Raw genomic sequence first — 17995 nt, 5'->3', positions numbered from 1 at the left:
CATGCCAGTTTTGCTCAAAAACTGCTGAACACTCAGGGCAATGTGGGCAGGTGTGTTGTCGTGGTGGAAGAACCCCAGTCACCTATTTGCCACAACTCAGGACGTTTCTTCTGCAAATTGTGACGTAACTTTCTCAAAATTTCCAGGTGAAAACTTTGGTTGATCATTTGATCCAGAGGAACACATTTTGAGTGTACTGCAAGGGGCCTACCCTTCAAAAGATAATTCCAGGATTTTGGGGTGCCCCTCATATTTATATTTGTTTTTCCAGCTTTTATTAAGTATTTGGCAGAAAGCAGCCATCATTACCAGAATAATGATTTATAGCATTAATTCATCCAGCATTTGATTTCCTACCATATGACAGGGGACCCCAAAAAACCTAAGAATTATCTTTTGGAGGGCAGGCCCCTTGTAGTACACTCAGAATTTGTTCCTCCAGATCAAATGGTCAACCAAAGTTTTTAATCTGGAAGTTTTGAGAAGGTTGTGTCACAGTTTGCAGGAGAAACATCCCAAGTTGTGGCAAACAGGTGACTCGTTGGTTCTTCCTCTGTAACAATGTATCTGCCCACACCACGCTGAGTGTTCAGTAGTTTTTTACCAAAACCAGCATGACCCTTGCGCCTCACCCTCTCTATTCACCCAATCTCACCCTGAGTGACTTTTTTTGTTTCCCCGGATGAAAAAAGTCCTCAAAGGGAAATGTTTTGCTGATGTGAAAAAGGTGATGGCAGAAGCACTAACAGGCATCAAATTGATGAATCCAACAACTATTTTGAGCCGTGGAAAAAGTGTCTCGATAGGTGTATTGCATCAAATGGAGAGCACTTTGAAGGTGATTGAAGTTTAAACGTGTAAGAATAAATACACAGTTTTTTAATAAATAAATTCTAGGTTTTGGGGGTCCCCCATCATATACCAAAAACTGTGTTAAACTTTAGGAGTAAAATATTGAATTTAGGAGCGCATAGCTAGCAAGGGTTTTGGACAAAAGGCAGACCAAATACAACATGGCATTTGTTCTAGTAGAGTGAAAGGAAGAGTTCATTAGAAGGGTTCACTAATGCTGAGTAGGTAGAGATAAGAATACTTCAAAAAGAAGTGGCAACTCTTAAGATAAATGACTGTAACCTGCTCATTCAAATATAACCTCTCTTTCCAGTTTCATCCTTGCCCGAAAAGCTGATAGACTTGCCAAGCTCCATAAAGAAATAAGGTAAGAATTTATGTCTGAAAAACAAATAAAAAGTTAGCTTTATTTATTTATTTATTTTTTGAGTTGGAGTCTCACTCTGTCACCCATTTATATTGTGTTTTTGCACTGACAATAGTACATTAGCATAGGGAAGAATGTAATACTTCACAAATATTTTCAAAATCCCGAGAAACCACCCATTTTGTATTTTGCTATAGCCCCCTCAACCCAGCCCTTGCCCATATGCATATATAAATTTAATTTTACATATGTATGTTTATTTTACAGTGGTTAAGAGCTAGGGTTTCCCTCTAAGATGGATGGAGAAAAATCACAGAAAGCATTCACTGAAAAACACTGTAGAAATCAAATATTGATCCCTTTGCAAAGCATTATTCCTTTCCTAAGTTTCTCTGACACGGACATTCTTTTTTTCTATTTTTATTTTGGGTTCAGGGGTACATATGCATATTCATTACATGGACGTATTGCATAGTGGGGATTGGATCTCAGGTAACCCATTCCCCAGATAGTAAACATTGTACCTCGTAGGTAATTTCTGAACTCTAACTTTCTCTAAAAAGCAAGCCCATCCATATGTGTTTTAACCTGTAGTAACTCGTGTACATGAAAGTATTCACCACTGATTATCTGGGACACAGTTCTGATGTCCCCTTCTTCTGAAAGTTTCCCAATATAAAACAGTTATTTTAGGACAGTGGCGTTTTCATCTTTCTTTTCTCTTTTCTATCATTCTGACACATTTTGTTTTATCTTGGAATCCTTTGTTCAAATAAAATCTTAGCTGGAAAGGTAAGTATTTTAACATCAGTGTCCTTTGGCTGTTGAGGTGATACCTGTGGGAATTTCCAGACTGCCCTTTAGGGTAGCCCTAGATCCTTAACTGGCTTTTACAGAGGTCCAGTACACACGCAAATGCAGACTTCTCTCTGAATTTAATTTAAAAATTAAACAGCTAACCCATTATCAGCCTTTACTTTGGGAGTTACTCTGATTACTTTAGAAGTCAGGGAAAGGTTGCAGAATGAGATTCCACATGTGTACATGGATCTGTTTATTTGAACAACCGTGAGATTTGATGTCAGGAACAGAACTATTTTCATGTCCACCTACTCACTCAATAGAGAAGGAATGTGTGGTCTATCTGATTACTTTAGAAGTCAGGGAAAGGTTGCAGAATGAGATTCCACATGTGTACATGGATCTGTTTATTTGAACAACCGTGAGATTTGATGTCAGGAACAGAACTATTTTCATGTCCACCTACTCACTCAATAGAGAAGGAATGTGTGGTCTAGTGTTTTAGTCCATTTGTGATACTATAGCAAACTACCTGAGACCGGAGAAATTTATTAAAAAAAAAAAACAGAAGTGTATTGCTCACAGTTCTAGAGACTGGAAGTCTAAGATCACAGCACCAGCAGATTCAGTGTCTAATGAGGGCCTGTACCATGGATAACATTTTTTGATGGTGCCCTCATGGTGAAAAAGATGGAAGAGAAAAGGACAAAAAGAGATGAACACTGTGTCCTTACATGGCAAAAGGGCTAGTTCTCTTTAGCATTTTATAAGGACACTAATCCCATCCATGAGAACAGTGCCTTCATGACTTAATCACTTTCCAAAAAGCCCCATCTCTTTTTTGTCAATTTCTTTTTCTTGTTATTAATATTATTATATTCAAGGGATACATATGCAGGTTTGTTACATAGGTATATTGTGTGATGGTGAGGTTTGGGTTTCTATTGAGCCCATCACCCAGGTGGTAGACATGGTACCCAGTGAGAGGTTGTTTATCACTTATTCTGCTCCCTCCCTTTCCCCTTTAGGAGTGCCCCAGCATCTGTTGTTCCCATCCTTGTGCCCATGTGTATTCAGCGTTTAGGTCCCACTTATTAGGGAGAACATGTGATATTCAGTTTTCTGTTTCTGCGATAACTCACTTAGGATGATGGTCTCTAGCTGTATCCATATTGCTGCAAAGGACATGATTCTGTTCTTTTTATGGCTGCATAGTATTCCATAGTGTATATGTACCACATTTGCCTTATCCAGTTCACTGTTAATGGACACCTAGTTTGGTTCCATGTTTTTGCCCTTGTGGTTTGTGATGCAATAAATGTGTGAGTGCAGGGGTCATTTTGGTAGAGTGATTTGTGTTTCTTTGGATATATAACCAGTAGTGGGATTGCTGGGTCAAATGGTAAGTCTATTTTTAGTTCATTGAGAAGTCTCCAAACTGCTTTCCACAGGATTTGAACTAGCTTGTATTCCCACCAATAGTATATGAGAGTTCTCTTTTCTTCACACTCTCGCCAAAATCTGTTGTTTTTTTACTTTTTAAAAAACCTGACTGATGTGAGATTGTATCTCATTATGGTTTTGATTTGCATTTTTCTGGTGATTAGTGATGTTGAACATGTTTTCACCTGTTTGTTGGCCACTTGTATGTCTTCCTTTGAGAAGTATCTGTTCATGTCCTTTGCCCACGTTTTAATGTCTTTTTCCCCTGTCAATTTGTTTCTGTTCTTTGTAGATTCTGTATATTAGTTTTTTGTCAAATGCATAGTTTGCAAATATTTTCTCCCATTGTTTAGGTTGTCTGTTAACTCAGTTCATAGTTTCTTCTGCTGTGTAGAAACTCTTTAGTTTGATTAGGTTCCACTTGTCAATTTTGGTTTTTGCTGCTTCGGCTTTTGAGGTTTTGGTCCTGAACTTATTGCCTAGGCTGGTGTTTCCTATGCTTTTTTAGACTTTTTATAGTTTGAGGTCTTATGTTTAAGTTGCTAATTCATCTTGAATTAATTTTTGAATATGACAAGAGGGGGGTCCAGCTTCATTCTTCTGCATATGGTTAGCCAGTTTCTTCAGCACCATTTATTAAATAGGATGTGTTTCCCCCAGTGTTTGTGTGTGTTGTCTTTGTCAAAGATGAGATGGTTGTAAGATTTACTTCTGGGTTCTCAGTTCTGTTCCATTGGTCTATGTGTACCAGTGCCAGTACCATGCTGCTTGGTTACTGTAGCCTTGTAGTAAATTTGAAGTCTGACAATGTGATGCCTCCAGCTTTGTTCTTTTTGCTTAGGATTGCTTTGGCTATTTGAGATCGTTTTTTGCTTCCATATGAATTTAAGTATTGTTTTTTCTAGATCTGTGAGAAATGATGCTGGTGATTTGATAGGACTGTGTTGAATCTGAAGATTGCCTTAGGCAATATTGACATTTTAACAATATTGATTCTTTCAATCTATGAGCATGGAATATTTTTCCATTTGTGTCATCTTTTCTTTCTTTCAGCAGTGTTTTGTAGTTCATGTTGTGAGGTATTTTACCTCTTTGGTTAGATGTATTCCTTGGTATTTTACTTTCTTGGCTATTGTAAATGGGATTGTGGTCTTGATTTGGTTCTCAGCTTGAACAGTGTGGTGTATAGAAATGCAAGTGATTTGTGAGCATTGATTTTGTAACCTGAGACTTCATTGAAGTTGCTTTGAGTGCCGGGAGTCTTTTGATGGAATCTTTAGGGTTTTTTGTTTTTTGTTTTTAGGTATAGAAGCATATCATCTGTGAAGAGAGATAATTTAACTTTTCCTATTTGGATACCTTTTCTTTCTTTCTTTTGCCTGAACACTCTGGCTAGGACTTCCAGTACTATGTTGAATGGGATTGGGGAGTGTACATATCCTTGTCTTGTTCCAGGTCCTAAGGGGAATGTTTCCAACTTCTGCCCATTAAATATGATGTTGGCTTTGGGTTTGTCATAGATGGCTCTTATTATTTTGAGGAATGTTCCTTCGGTGCCTAGTTGGTTGAAAGCTTTTATCATGAAGGGATGTTGGATTTTATCAAATGCTTTTTCTGTGTCTATTGAGATAACCATGTGGTCCTTGTTTCATTTCTGTTTATTCAGTGAATTACATTTATTGATTTGCATATGTTGAACCAGGCTTGCATCCCAGAAATAAATCCCACCAGATCATTATGGTTATTTTTTTTTTTTTTATGTACTACTGGATACAGTTCACTAGGATTTTGTTGAAGATTTTTGCAACCATGTTCATTAGATAAATTAGCCTATAGTTATTTCTTCTTTTCTTTGTTGTGTCTTTGTCATTTTTTGGTATTGGGATGATGTTGGCTTCATAGAATGAGTTAGGGAGGAAGTCCCTCCTTCTCAATTGTTTGGAATAATTTTAGTAGTTTTGTTATGATCTCTTCCTTGTACTTATATGCCTGGTAGAATTTAGCTGTAAAACCATCAAGTTCCTGGACTTTTTGTGGTGAGTAAGATTTTTATTACTGATTTGATTTTGTGGCTCATTATTGCTGTGTTTCAGATTTTAATTTCTTCCTCAATTATCTTTTTAAAGCTGTTAGTGGAGTGTTGAAGTCTCCCATTATTATTGTGTGGGTGTCTGTGTTCTCTTTCAGGTTAAGTAGCAATTGTATTTTATAAATCTGGGTGCTCCTATGTTGGGTGTGTATATATTTAAAGTAGATAGTTCTTGTTGCTGAATTGAGCCCTTTATTATTATGCATTTGGCTTTATTGTCCTCTTCTACTTTTATTGTCTTAAAGTTTATTTTAGCTGATAAAAGAATAGTAACCCCTGCTCATTTCTGGTTTTCATTTGCATGGTAGATCTTTCTCCATCCCTTTACCATGAACCCATAGGTGTCATTAGAGATGAGGTAAGTCTCCTGAAGACAGCAAAAGAATTTTTTTTTAAATCCAGTTTGCCACTCTGTGTCTTTTAAATGTGGGGCATTAGTGCCATTAACATTCAGGTTTACTATAGATATGTGAAAGTTTGTTCCTATCATGGTATTGTTGAGGAGTTGCTTAGTAGTCTAAGTTTGGTGGGTGATTTATATAGTCTGTAAGCTGTGTGGTTACTTTTGCTTTTGTGCTGGATAACATCTTTCTTTTGTTTTGGTATTTAGAACTCCATTGAGCGTCTCTTGCAAATCTGGTCTAGAAGTGACAAAATTCCTTAGTGTTTGTTTGTCTAGGAAGGACTTTATTTATGATTCTTAGTTTGGTGTGGCAAGAAATTCTTGGCGGGCATTTCTTTCCTTTAAGAATATTATAAGAGCCGGGTTCGGTGGCTCAGCCTGTAATCCCGCGCTTTGGGAGGCTGAGGTGAGTGGATTGCCTGAGCCTGTGGGTTTGAGACCCACCTGGGCAACTTGGCAAGACCTCATCTCTACAATAAAATCAAAAATTAGCCAGGCGTGGTAGCGCATGCCTGTAGTTCCAGCTACTTGGAAGGCTGAGGTGGAAGAATTGCCAGAGCCCAGCAGGTGAGACTGCAGTGGCCAGGAGCGACCACTGCACTCCAGTCTGGGCGACAGAGTGAGACTCCAACTCAAAAAAAAAAAGAATATTATAAGGCCAGGCTTGGTGGCTCAGCCTGTAACCCTAGCACTTTGTGAGGCTGAAGCGAATGGATTGCCTGAGCCTGGGGGTTTGAGACCAGTCCAGGCAACTTGGCAAGAGCTCGTATCTACAATAAATCAAAAAGTAGCCAGGCGTGGTAGCACATGTTTGTAGTTCTGGCTACTTGGAAGACTGAGGCAGAAGGATTGCTGGAGCTCAACAAGTTGACATTGGGGTGGCCATGAGTGTGCCACTGTACTCCAGACTGGGCAATAGAGTGAGACTCCGACTCAAAAAAAAAAATAAGAATATTATAAATAGGCCCCCAATCTCTTCTGACTTGTAAGGTTTCTGCTGAAAGGTCTGCTGTTTTCTAATGTATTTCCCTTGGTAGGTATTCTATCCCTTCTATCTAGCTGCCTTTAATATTTTTTCTTTGATGCCAACTTTGAATAATCTAACACAGTGGGCCTTGGGGATGGTCATCTCACAAAGTATTTCACAGGAGTTCTTTGGATTTCTTGTATCTGTGTGTCAATGGCTCTAGCAGGATGGGGGTAGTTTTCATGGATTATGTCTGCAACTACTGTCTCCAGAGTGCTCCTATTTTTTTCCTTCTCTCGAGATGCTGATCAGTCATAGATTTGGCCTCTTTACGTCACTTCATACCTCTCGAAGTCTCTGTTCATATTTTTAAAATTAACTTCATTTTTATCTGACTGGGTTGCTTCTAGGGATTGGTCTTCAAGCTCTGAAATACTTTCCTCTGCTTGGTCAAGTCTGTTAAGGCTTACAGCTGTGTTTTGAAATTCCCATACTGAGGCCTTCGTTTCGAGGAGTTCAATGTGGGTCTTTCTTAGAATGACCATGTCAGCTTTTTCTTCTTGAACTGTTTTCATGGCCTCTCTGAACTGGGAGTCCACCTTCTCTTGGATCTCGATGAGTTTCTTTGACATTCATGTCATGAATTCTATGCCTATCATCGTGGACAGTTCATTCTTATATGATCTGTTACTTGGGAGCAGGTGCGATTGTGTGGGGGTGGTGAAACCCTCTGGTTTTCTGTGTTGCTGGTGTTCTTGTGCTGATTTCTTCCCACCTGAGGGTGCTTTTGCTTTACTTTCTCTTTTGGAAGCTACTGGTTGTAGAGATTTCTTTTCTTTTCTTTCCTTCCTTCCTTCCTTCCTTCCTTCCTTCCTTCCTTCCTTCCTTTGTTAGGTGTTGTAGTTTGGGCTGTAGGCCTGTAAATGGCGCTAAGGGACCTGCCTAATGGGTTTCTGCAGCCAGCCTGCCTGAGGGCAATGGGTTCCTGCTCTTGTGTTCACAGGATTGTAGGGGCCCTGCTCACACCTTTGGCTGAGAACTGGTGATCTGGATCTAGTAACAGCCTAGTTTGGGAGGTGGGTGCTAGACACCCTGATTGTTCCCTGCTCACATTTATTTTGACTGCAGAGACCTTGTTGGGAAGGATGCACTCAAGTATGCAGAATGCCTGCTTAATGGCGCTGGTAGCTGGCCTCCCAGAGGGCAGTGTGGTGGTTCCCTGATACCACATTTAGGCAAGTACAGGGGGATCTGCTTGTGATCTGTGATCTGAAGGCCATTAGCAGGCAATCTGTGCCTGGGAGAAGCAGTCAAGATGTGGGAGGGCCACTGCACTCCAGTCTGGGCGACAGAGTGAGACTCCAACTCAAAAAAAAAAAAAAATTATGGGAGGGCGAAGAATGCCCCAACTCCTCACTGCTCCTGCTTGTTTCAGCTGCGTGCCTGTGCTGGCAACACATGCTGTCACTCAGTTGTGCTCCTCCCTCCCTAGCCTGAAAGCAACAGTAGCAAGAGCCACAGCGGCCAAAGTATTTGCCTTTCAGCAGGAGGACCTGGAGCCTCTACTGGTGTTGGTGCTTGAGTTGCATGGGGGTCAGTGGCCTGAGGGATTCCACATGGGTTTGTGATTGCCACTGGGGAGGGACATCATGCTGGCCTAGAGTCCCAGGACAGGCAAGTTGCAGGGGCTATCCCTTGACTCGGATTGCCAAGGGATCATGGTGGCAGATGGGGTTCCGGGGTATTACTCCCTCACTTCTTACACTCACCCCTTCACCATTTGGGGGGACTCCTTTGTCTCCACACTAGGTCCAGTCCATGTCAGCAGGCTGTTTAATTGCACTTCTCTGCCTCCCGTGGGACGCGTTGCCTCTCTGTTGAGTCCCAGGGGTGGGGGTGGGGGGGATGTTTCTCCTTGCCTTAGTTTGAGTATAGAGACTCATTCCCTATTTCTGGTTCCTCTCTGTGAGAGAGGTGCAAGCCAACTCCAACTTCATTTTCCACAGTTTTAGTTGCCATCAGTTGACTACAGTCTTTCTAGCTGGTGGGCCATGAGCTTTATCTACTCTCCTACCAAAAATGCCTTAGTTCTTACCAAGTAAGCAGTGCTTCTCAAGTTTCCACCTAGTATCCCTTTCCAGGTCACTAGTTAATGATCCCCAAGCACAGCTGGGTTTACTTCCTCAAAAGGCCCCAACACTTAATAGCATCACCTTAGGGGTTAAGTTCCAACACGCAAATTTTGGAAGGACACATACATTCAAATCATAACAGCTAGCTTGTGACAAAGTCAAGAGCAGCATATAACACATAACTTTTTTTCATTACACCACACCAAGCTTGACATTTTCTTTTGGATTTCCTGCTTTCCTTCCTTATTAATAGTAAAATAAATACCAGCCTCAGCCTAGAGGTAGACATTTGGTTATGATTCTACACAGTAACTGAACTTCTTTAAAGTTCTTATAAGGCAAAACCTTTACTGAATATGTCATTGGTGAGAGCAGTGGTTCCCAGAACTGACTGCATCAAAATCTCCCAAACGATGTTTGGAAAATATATTTTTCTCAGGCCTGTAGATTATGATTCAGTAGATTCAAGGTGAGGCCTGAATATTCGTATTTTTTAACAAGCTTTTTGGGTGATTATGATAAGCAACCAGATTTAGAAACCAGTAGATAAATTCAACTACAAGATGATTTGCACAGTGACCTCTTTTGGCCATCCTTTAAAATATGTTCTGTTATTTTTAGAGCCAAATTTAGCACTGGTCCAGTGTTCTCCTTTACATATCGTGTCCAAAAACTTTTAATTTTAAAGAGAGGAAGGGAAGGGAAAGATATTTTTCTGATGTGTTTGTGTGAACTCATCCTTGGTTCACCTAAAAATATGAAATACAGTAAATAAGGACTTATAACTATAATAGCTGGTTATATCATTCATGAATGAAAATTATCTATAGTGTATATTGATTGGATTTTAGATTTCACTCTGCTTTAAAAACAATCTTATTACATGTCCTGAAAATAAGTTAAGCATTGCAAAGCTTTTTATAATAATGATTGTCAGTACTTTTATTTTCTAATTAACACAAAATGTCTGAATTATTGGTTTTAGCACCTTTGTGAAGTAGATAAGAAGCAGTCATCTTTTCATAGACCAGGAAAGAGGGTGATATACTAGGCTGGGGATGGATTTTGATTCAAGAAATACTTTCTGAGCATCTATTATGGGTAGGATGCTCAGAAGAGGAAAACCTCGCCTTGCCATTAATTAGCTGAGTAATGTTGAACAAGTCTCTGTAGCTCACTGAGCCTCAGCTTCCTCATTTCTGAAATGAGGGATTGAATTAACACAGAGAGGCAGACAGGTAGATGTTGACTTGAGACTTCTCCTATTTGTCCTTTCCTTTATGAGTTTTGATGCATAGCATGAATAACTCCTTGAAGGAAACCAAACTTTTCCTGACTGTCCTGGAATTTAAATGTCTACCTAATATTTCATGATATCAGGAGTGGCATTTTTCTCTCTCTCTCTTAAAATCTTCAATGGTAAATGGTGGCAATAGGCAACATTTATAATTCTGTCTCCCCCTTCTGACTTAATACTAGTCTATACCTATGAGACAGGAGTTCTAGGAGTTATATAAATGATATAAGTGTAAGAATTTAGATACATTTATAATGATTTAGATAAATTTTGTCCCACATCATTCAGAGGAATTGGGGCATGTTTAATATTTTCTAATGTAATTGGCAACATAAAAGTGTATATTTTTAAATCCCCGTTTCTTTTATTACCAGTAAACTTGAGCTCCCTCCTCCCATAATTTTGGCCATTTGTCTCCTCAGCTTTACATGCTTGTCTTATAGATTTGCATTAAACCTTTGCCACATTTTAAATATTTTTTCAGTTTATTATTACCTTTTAATACATATTTTGGAGCACTTTCAAATGTTTAAACTTTATAAATACTATAAAAAGGTAAATAATAAAAATATATAACTGAATCTGTGTGAGCCTATTCAGACCGATCCTGAATAGAACCATTAATTTCTAAAATGGATTATTTTAGTAAATTAGACCTTTTTCATTTCATCAAGAGTAGTTCCGAGTTTAAAGTATATCTTGTTTCAAGAAGCATTTAGATAAATAAGCTACTGATGAAAATGTCAGACATGAAAATGCCACGTTCTGTGCTAGTCACTTATATAATTAATTATGAGAGTAACCAAACACTATGCTCCAAGTAACATCACATAGTGTGTTATGCCCACTCTTTAGATACCCTTTGGAGTACTGGGTTCCACAAACCATTCTATCAAGTGACAGATTGCTAGACTGAAATGACTGTAGCCACTCCCAGTATAGCAAATCTTATGTTATGTTTAAAAGATTAAATGAGCTTTATATGTTTGTAGATATTTAAAACACAAGTATAAGATAGTTGAAAGACACCACCATCACTTGTACTGTAGACTTATAAAAGAGATCATTCCAGAATTCTACATATTGCAGAAAAGTAATATAGAATCAATTCCTAAGACTTATTACATTTAATTTAATCTTATTTTTCCCATTTTAATCTCGAATAGATATTGTACTGGATAGTAAAGGAGGAAAAATGTAAAAAAGAAGGAAAATTCCATTACATTTTTAAATCAAATAACTGTATTGAGGCATAGAAAGTTAATTTGAGTGCAGAAATCCATGGAACTGTTCGTTTTGTGTAGTTACAGAAGGTCATTGATTTAATTTTTTTTGTAATAAATCTGGTTCATTGTCAAGAGCCCTGGAACTCACTGTACTTCTTCTATACCAATCAGTTATAACTTCCCTAACATTTTTGGCTCTTCTTTACAGGAAGAGGAAAATCTGTGAGCTCTATGCCAAAGTTCTGGGATCCCAAGAAGCGCTACACGTAAGAAACCCCTAGCTTTAATCCCTAGCAAGTTCTGCTCTGTTTGCTCTAAGTGGTAAAGTAAAGCAGATTCTGATTTCCTGACAGTCTTCTGAAGAGAGTATAAAGGGATATGCTGAACTTAGAGGATAAACTTCAGCAGTCACAAAGGCCATTAAAAGCTGGTGTCAGATGCATGGAATTTTTGATGCAGAGGCTCTTTTGGGCTGTTTAAATGTTCACTGGATAACTGGCAGCCAGTTGTGATCAGAGCCTGGAGCTGTAGGTAGTATGTCGAGGAAGGGGGGGGATGGCTTCCCAGAATAGAGGTCCTGCCCTCCTGTTGATGTCACCTGTCTCCTGCTGTACAATAAAATTCCAGATATGTCATCATTTGTTGGTAAAGGCACAGTTGTATGTACTTGACAAGATAGACTAAATCTAGCCCAGGTTAAAGTCATACTAATTCATTTTTTTCACATGTAGACTCAATTCATAACTCATTTAGGAGTATCAGTGCTTTATCTACTGATAGCTGGGGGCTCTTTTCAGGAGATTATCTCTAACTGTTCAAATAATAAACTTTCAGAATATGTTAGGGAAATCAGAGAGGGTTCTCTTATGTCCCCCAGGAAACAATTTTTGTCTTAATTGCCCCCTTTTTGGCAGGATTCCCATTAGCTTTTCCAGCTTAGAGAAGGGGTTGGGGGAAAAGCCTTTCTTAGACACTTGCCTTCTGTTTCCTCCCTCACACCCTTGTCTCAGCAGTAATGCCTAGGTAGATAGGGAAGTAAAGTTTGCTATTTTAGAGATGCCAGAGATTTGAGCAGTCCTTTCTACAAGCTGATTATTGATGGAGTTTCCTGTAAACTTACCTCCAAAGACTTCAGAATCTGTGTAGGGATGCCTTCTCACCCAGATATTGGGATACTTCATGTCTTTCCTAGTCAAGAGGTTGCGAAAATCAAAGTATACATGTTTTTGCCACTTGGTACCTCACAAAAGGTCATTACTTGGTATTATTGTGTTTCCCCTTCAATTTTTTTCCCAAAATCAGGTCTTCTTTATTTTCTTAATGTAAACTGTTTGCTAAAGTAAAGCATACAAGAGCCTTCATTGTTGACTGACAGCATTTCAGCTTTGTTTTCCCTTTGGCATTTTTTTCCGCTAAACTGCAGCCAGTGCACTATGAAGAGAAGAACTGGTGTGAGGAGCAGTACTCCGGAGGCTGCTACACGGCCTACTTCCCGCCTGGGATCATGACTCAATATGGAAGGTACTACCCAAGCACAACACCAATTAATACAAGACCTGTGCCGAACTTAACAGGAGACGCAAAGTGCAATGAGAATTCTAGAAATAGTGCTCAACATCTCTATTTCCTATATCCCAGATAGTCAGCTTGTATATTTCTGGATCTCCATAGGAAAATAAAGACATTAGTGCATAGAACAATAGCTGTCAGCATATAGAACAATGGCAGAACATGGGGAGGACTTCAGATATCAGCAGTGCTTGTGAGACTGAAGCAAGCTGCAGTGCCCTCCAAGGGGCCTTCTTGAGCCCAAGTTGACATTTAGCCTCACATGACTGCCCTAGGCTCCTTGGCACCTGTCTACAGAAGGACATTGGGTGGGTTTATTCAATGCTTCTGTCTTGCCAACAGAGCAGCATCAGACAGTCCTTTTCAAGGGGAAGAGTCCTCACGGGATACAGCTAATGTGTGAGGACATGAGATCCACATGGAGTCAGGGAATCCACCTTGACCTAGAAGTCCCTTGCTCCATAGGAGCCATTGTTTCTATGCATCATCAACATAGTGTCCAGGGTCACTTGCTCAGTTACAAGGCTTGCTCGGTTACAAGGGACACCACACTCAGGGAAACCCAAAATGATAGCCTCCTAGCAAGTATTTACATTCATTTATGATCCTAGCAAGGATCCTAGCAAGTATTCACTGTTCATTATTTCTAGTCCTCACAGCCTAGATGCAGTTTATCAATGTGGGGTGGGAGGGGAGGCACTTTTAGCATAAGCAGTGTTGTCTGATCATATAGGTGATATTACACCTTCATCTGGTTTCTAGAGAAACGGAGCTAGAAAGTTAACATAACGTCATATGTGCTTACTAAGAAGGAAGAGCATTTGTTAACCCTTTCCTTATAGGAACTTTTTGTTTGTCTATTTTGTTGTCATTGAATCAAATAGCCATTTGTAACGATAACAGAACTGATGAACTGGATTAGTGCTGGAGTCAAAGTAGAAACCTAGAAGACAGGACTAGGATCAGGAACAGATGAAGCCAAGGGTCCCAGAATTGAAAAAAAGGAGTGCCAGGGGGTTGAGGTGAAGGCCTTCTGGGTGAGGGTTGGGTGTACAGCTTGGGAGAGTTCATGAAAGTGGCCCCAGACATGGCAGGAATCAAAGCCAAGAAGGTTGGAGAGGACAGTTGCCATTTAGTCCTGCCTTTCCTTGGTTCTCTTTGGCAGGATCTCTTTGTCAGCAGATGCCCATTTCCTTGCCCTAAATCAGCCCTCAAAGAAGTTCAGAGAAGCTGACTATACAGAGCTTGTCTTTTAAGGAGACACACACGTAACTCTCTTGGGTCTCTCCTTTGCCAGAAATGGCAGTTAATCTCCCTGTCTTTCTACTCACCGCTGCAGTTCCTGCTCACACACTCAAGTGCCTGCATGGCTGGGGTCTGCGACCATTTTCAAGAAAGAATGCACCCCTTGGAAAGACAGTGTAGGGAGCAGAATGTAGGGAACAGCAAGCAGGAAACAGCAAAGAAATTTGATTTTTGGATCGAGTGCATGATCTTATATTTCAGCTCTGGCTGGCTTGGGAAGAGTCAACATCACCTTTAGTGACTGATGTTCTGAGAGCCTCATTTTCCCTGCTTTGAAAGCTCAGATCCTTGTGTACAGGCCCAGGAAACAAGGAGAGCTTTTCACCTTGGGCTGAGTCACATGAGTATTTTTTAAACAATTTGAATTTCCCTATCTTTTGCATAGCTAACAAGGACAGCAATTGGCTCGTGTACTTTCATCACCTTCCCAGGTAACTGTGTGACCTCTTTGTTCCCTTGAAGGGTGATTCGTCAGCCAGTGGGCAAGATTTACTTTGCTGGCACAGAGACTGCCACACAATGGAGTGGCTACATGGAAGGAGCAGTCGAGGCCGGAGAACGGGCAGCTAGAGAGGTAAGGGCGGGGAAGAGGGGGAGCAGGGAGGCGAGGCACTAACCCTCCTGAGTCATGGCAGCATTTTTGGCATCTGGTCTTACTAGTTCTTGACACTGATAGAATCTTTTTGTCCATTCTCTGGCCCTCACTCATGGGGTGCATCTGTAGCCAGCAGGGCCTTCGATCTGTTGAAACTACATGACCTCATTTCATACTGTGGTAACTTTCTTTCAGGTCTTGAATGCTTTGGGGAAGGTGGCCAAGAAAGACATCTGGGTACAAGAACCTGAATCAAAGGTAAGTTTGGTGGCTCCAGGCTCCAATCTCCTTAGACCAGTCATGGCACATAAACTCACATCTCCCTTCTTGTAGCCTCTGATTTAATTATAGACTCAATTATCCAGAGGGTATATATGCATGGATCTTACAGAAATGTTTTGTTCCTTCTTGGCAGCTCAGGAGTTTTTTGCTAATGATCTGTGTTCCTTCATCTAGGATGTTCCAGCAGTAGAAATCACCCCCACCTTCTGGGAGAGGAACCTGCCTTCCGTTTCTGGCCTGTTGAAGATCATTGGATTTTCCACGTCAATAACTGCCCTGTGGATTGTGGTGTACAAATACAAGCTCCTGCCACGGTCTTGAACTTCCATTTTCATGCTTTCTGCTTACTCTTTTCAGTACCATCAAAAGGAAAACGTTGACAAAATAAAGGTTGTGTCATTGGACTATTTTTAAGTACACTAGGTTTAACTCCCCTCAACTTAGTCTCAGTCACTGTTAAAGTAAAACAACCCAAAGAATCACCTGAAATTAATCAGTAAGATCAAGCTCCCTCTTCTTTGTGTAAACTAACTCGTGTTGATTGATAGAATAAAGCCTTGTGATCACTTTCTTAATTTCAAAAAGTTAAAGTTGATGTACTCATCAGAAACAATTTCTGTGTCCTGTTTTTCTTCACTTTAATGCAAAATACCTGATGATTTCAGAAGTAACGCGTTTGACTTTCTTTCTGTAGATGTGGAGTAGGTGAAGACTTGGCCTGGGACTGTTCTTTTTCTGTCCTTAGGCAATGGTGAAGTGTTGGTACAGAGTTCAGAGACTCACAGCCTCCTGGGGGGAGCAGTCTCACTTTGGATGAGGAAATAGTGAAAGAAAGCAGTGTAGGGGTAGGGGCATGCGGATCCTCAGACCAGGACAATGACATCTTGTGGGCCGCTGCCTCAAGAATCTCCTGAGCACTTCTAGTTCCTCTGACTTTCTAGACATCTAGTCTCTGTGCTCGCTTATTTGTACGCTCTCCTCTTTCACTTCTTACGGAGGAGAGTGTTTAACCAAGTTATAATGCTTAAAATGGACTTGCTGTGACTTCAGTGCTGTTCCCCAGATTAGCATAGTAAAACAGTGGCAGAACTGTTCCCCAGGAGGTCACCCAGCCTAGCTCCATGTGAGACCGGCTACAATGGGCATCTTCTCTTCCCCCTGGAAGGCAGCTAGATACCACTTCATCCTTGTCAGTGATAACTTTCTATGCTGACTTCAGGAAAGCAGCATTTTTTTTTTTCACATGGCCCCTGGCTGTCTGAAGCCCCTAGGGCATATATATATTTTTCTTTTTTTCTATGACCATAGAACTAGACAGGTCTTTTAACTTACATATGTCTTCAACCTGGTTACCTCTACTTAAACATTAGCATGCCAACTTCTCTCAAGTACTGGAATACACATAAGTCTGGCTGTTATTTGTTAAGACTGTCAAATACAGAAAGGGAAATAGGGCTCTATATTATAACCTCACTTGCTTTAGTTATTAAGTTTTATAAAAGACATAAAATTGATTTTATATATGAAGAATGAGTTCTCTCTTAGGAGTAATGTGGGCCCAGAAGGGTGCCCATCTCTTGTCTTTCCCATTTTAAAAACTCACATTTTTAAAAACCACTTCCAAAAGTTTTAACCATAAAATACTTTTTTTAAAAGTATTGTTATTTGAAGGGAATTAAAGATCGCCAGAGGAAACCAGCCAACCCATGTTTATTACATCATTAACCTTATAAATCCAGACTTAAGTTGCTCGACCCTGGAGTGAGGACAAAGGTCTTTCCAAGTTTGGGCCGTCCTAAGAGCTGGATCTTTCTGCCACTCCTTACCTTGCAATTCAAAGACAGCATTTTAGCTGACTTAGGAGTTTTGGTAATGTCTTGGACAGGCTCCAGTACATAAGGAGTTGCCACGTTGTATAACAAACTGCTTTGAGAAATCTTGTCCCTAATCGATCGCAGTTGTTTCTATTCACTTACTGATTAACTCAGCCCTGACACACCTTTTGGGAAATGCTGACTTGAACTTGCTAACTGGCCATAGTTTTAACAGTAATCAAGTTGTTAGCATATTTAAATCTTGAATGTTGAAGGACTCATGAGTATGCGATTTACCCTCTTCTCCAACTCTTTAGAAAACCATTTAATTTATTCTAACTAGATCAACCCTATTAAGCTATAGCTTGGGTATCAAAATGAATGCCAATCCAGATGTACCTAGACATGAATTTGGAGCTGAGAACTCCCACCATATGTGAGGTCATCCAGCATGAAGATACCATAGATCTTTTCTCTGAAACAGAGAAATGAAAGTCAGCTTAAGTGACTGATAGAGACTGGCCCTGTTAAGACATCCACTTCACAGTTCTGAAGGCTGAGTCAGCCTCACTCCATAGTTTGGTCGAGAATTAGATGTTGAAAGTTCATCTGTCTGTCACAATTAACTATTAAATAAAGTCTCATACTCCACTGGAGAGTATGGATTGAAAGATTGTGAACCATGTTTAGTATGATTGTGAACTTGGTGCCTGATATTCCACATCTGAAGTTTGCTCCAGTGCTGTATGTGGGATATGCATACGTATGTGTTTTGCCATTGAAGTAAGATTTTTGCCTGTATGGTACTGTTTGTTAATAAAGTGCACTACCAACCCTGATTCAGACCTGGCTC

The 17995-nt window shown here is 40.1% G+C and overlaps 1 protein-coding gene across 1 annotated transcript in view; it reads left to right on the top strand.

The window, feature by feature from the left end:
- The window catches only part of MAOA (monoamine oxidase A), a 47378-nt gene extending 31437 nt beyond the window's left edge, over positions 1-15941 (top strand). Inside the window, exons 8-13 of the mRNA XM_008053986.1 lie at positions 1166-1219; positions 11786-11843; positions 13001-13098; positions 14914-15025; positions 15242-15304; positions 15503-15941. Coding sequence (XP_008052177.1) covers positions 1166-1219; positions 11786-11843; positions 13001-13098; positions 14914-15025; positions 15242-15304; positions 15503-15649 — 532 coding nt within the window. The 3' untranslated portion in view covers positions 15650-15941. The remainder of the gene's footprint in view (positions 1-1165; positions 1220-11785; positions 11844-13000; positions 13099-14913; positions 15026-15241; positions 15305-15502) is intronic.
- The last annotated feature ends 2054 nt before the right edge of the window (positions 15942-17995 follow it).

This window comes from Carlito syrichta, unplaced genomic scaffold (genome assembly GCF_000164805.1).
Source record: "Carlito syrichta isolate Samal-C Ts95f unplaced genomic scaffold, Tarsius_syrichta-2.0.1 Scaffold76736, whole genome shotgun sequence".
Lineage (NCBI taxonomy): Eukaryota > Metazoa > Chordata > Mammalia > Primates > Tarsiidae > Carlito > Carlito syrichta.
This window is presented reverse-complemented; position numbering and strand designations above follow the sequence as displayed.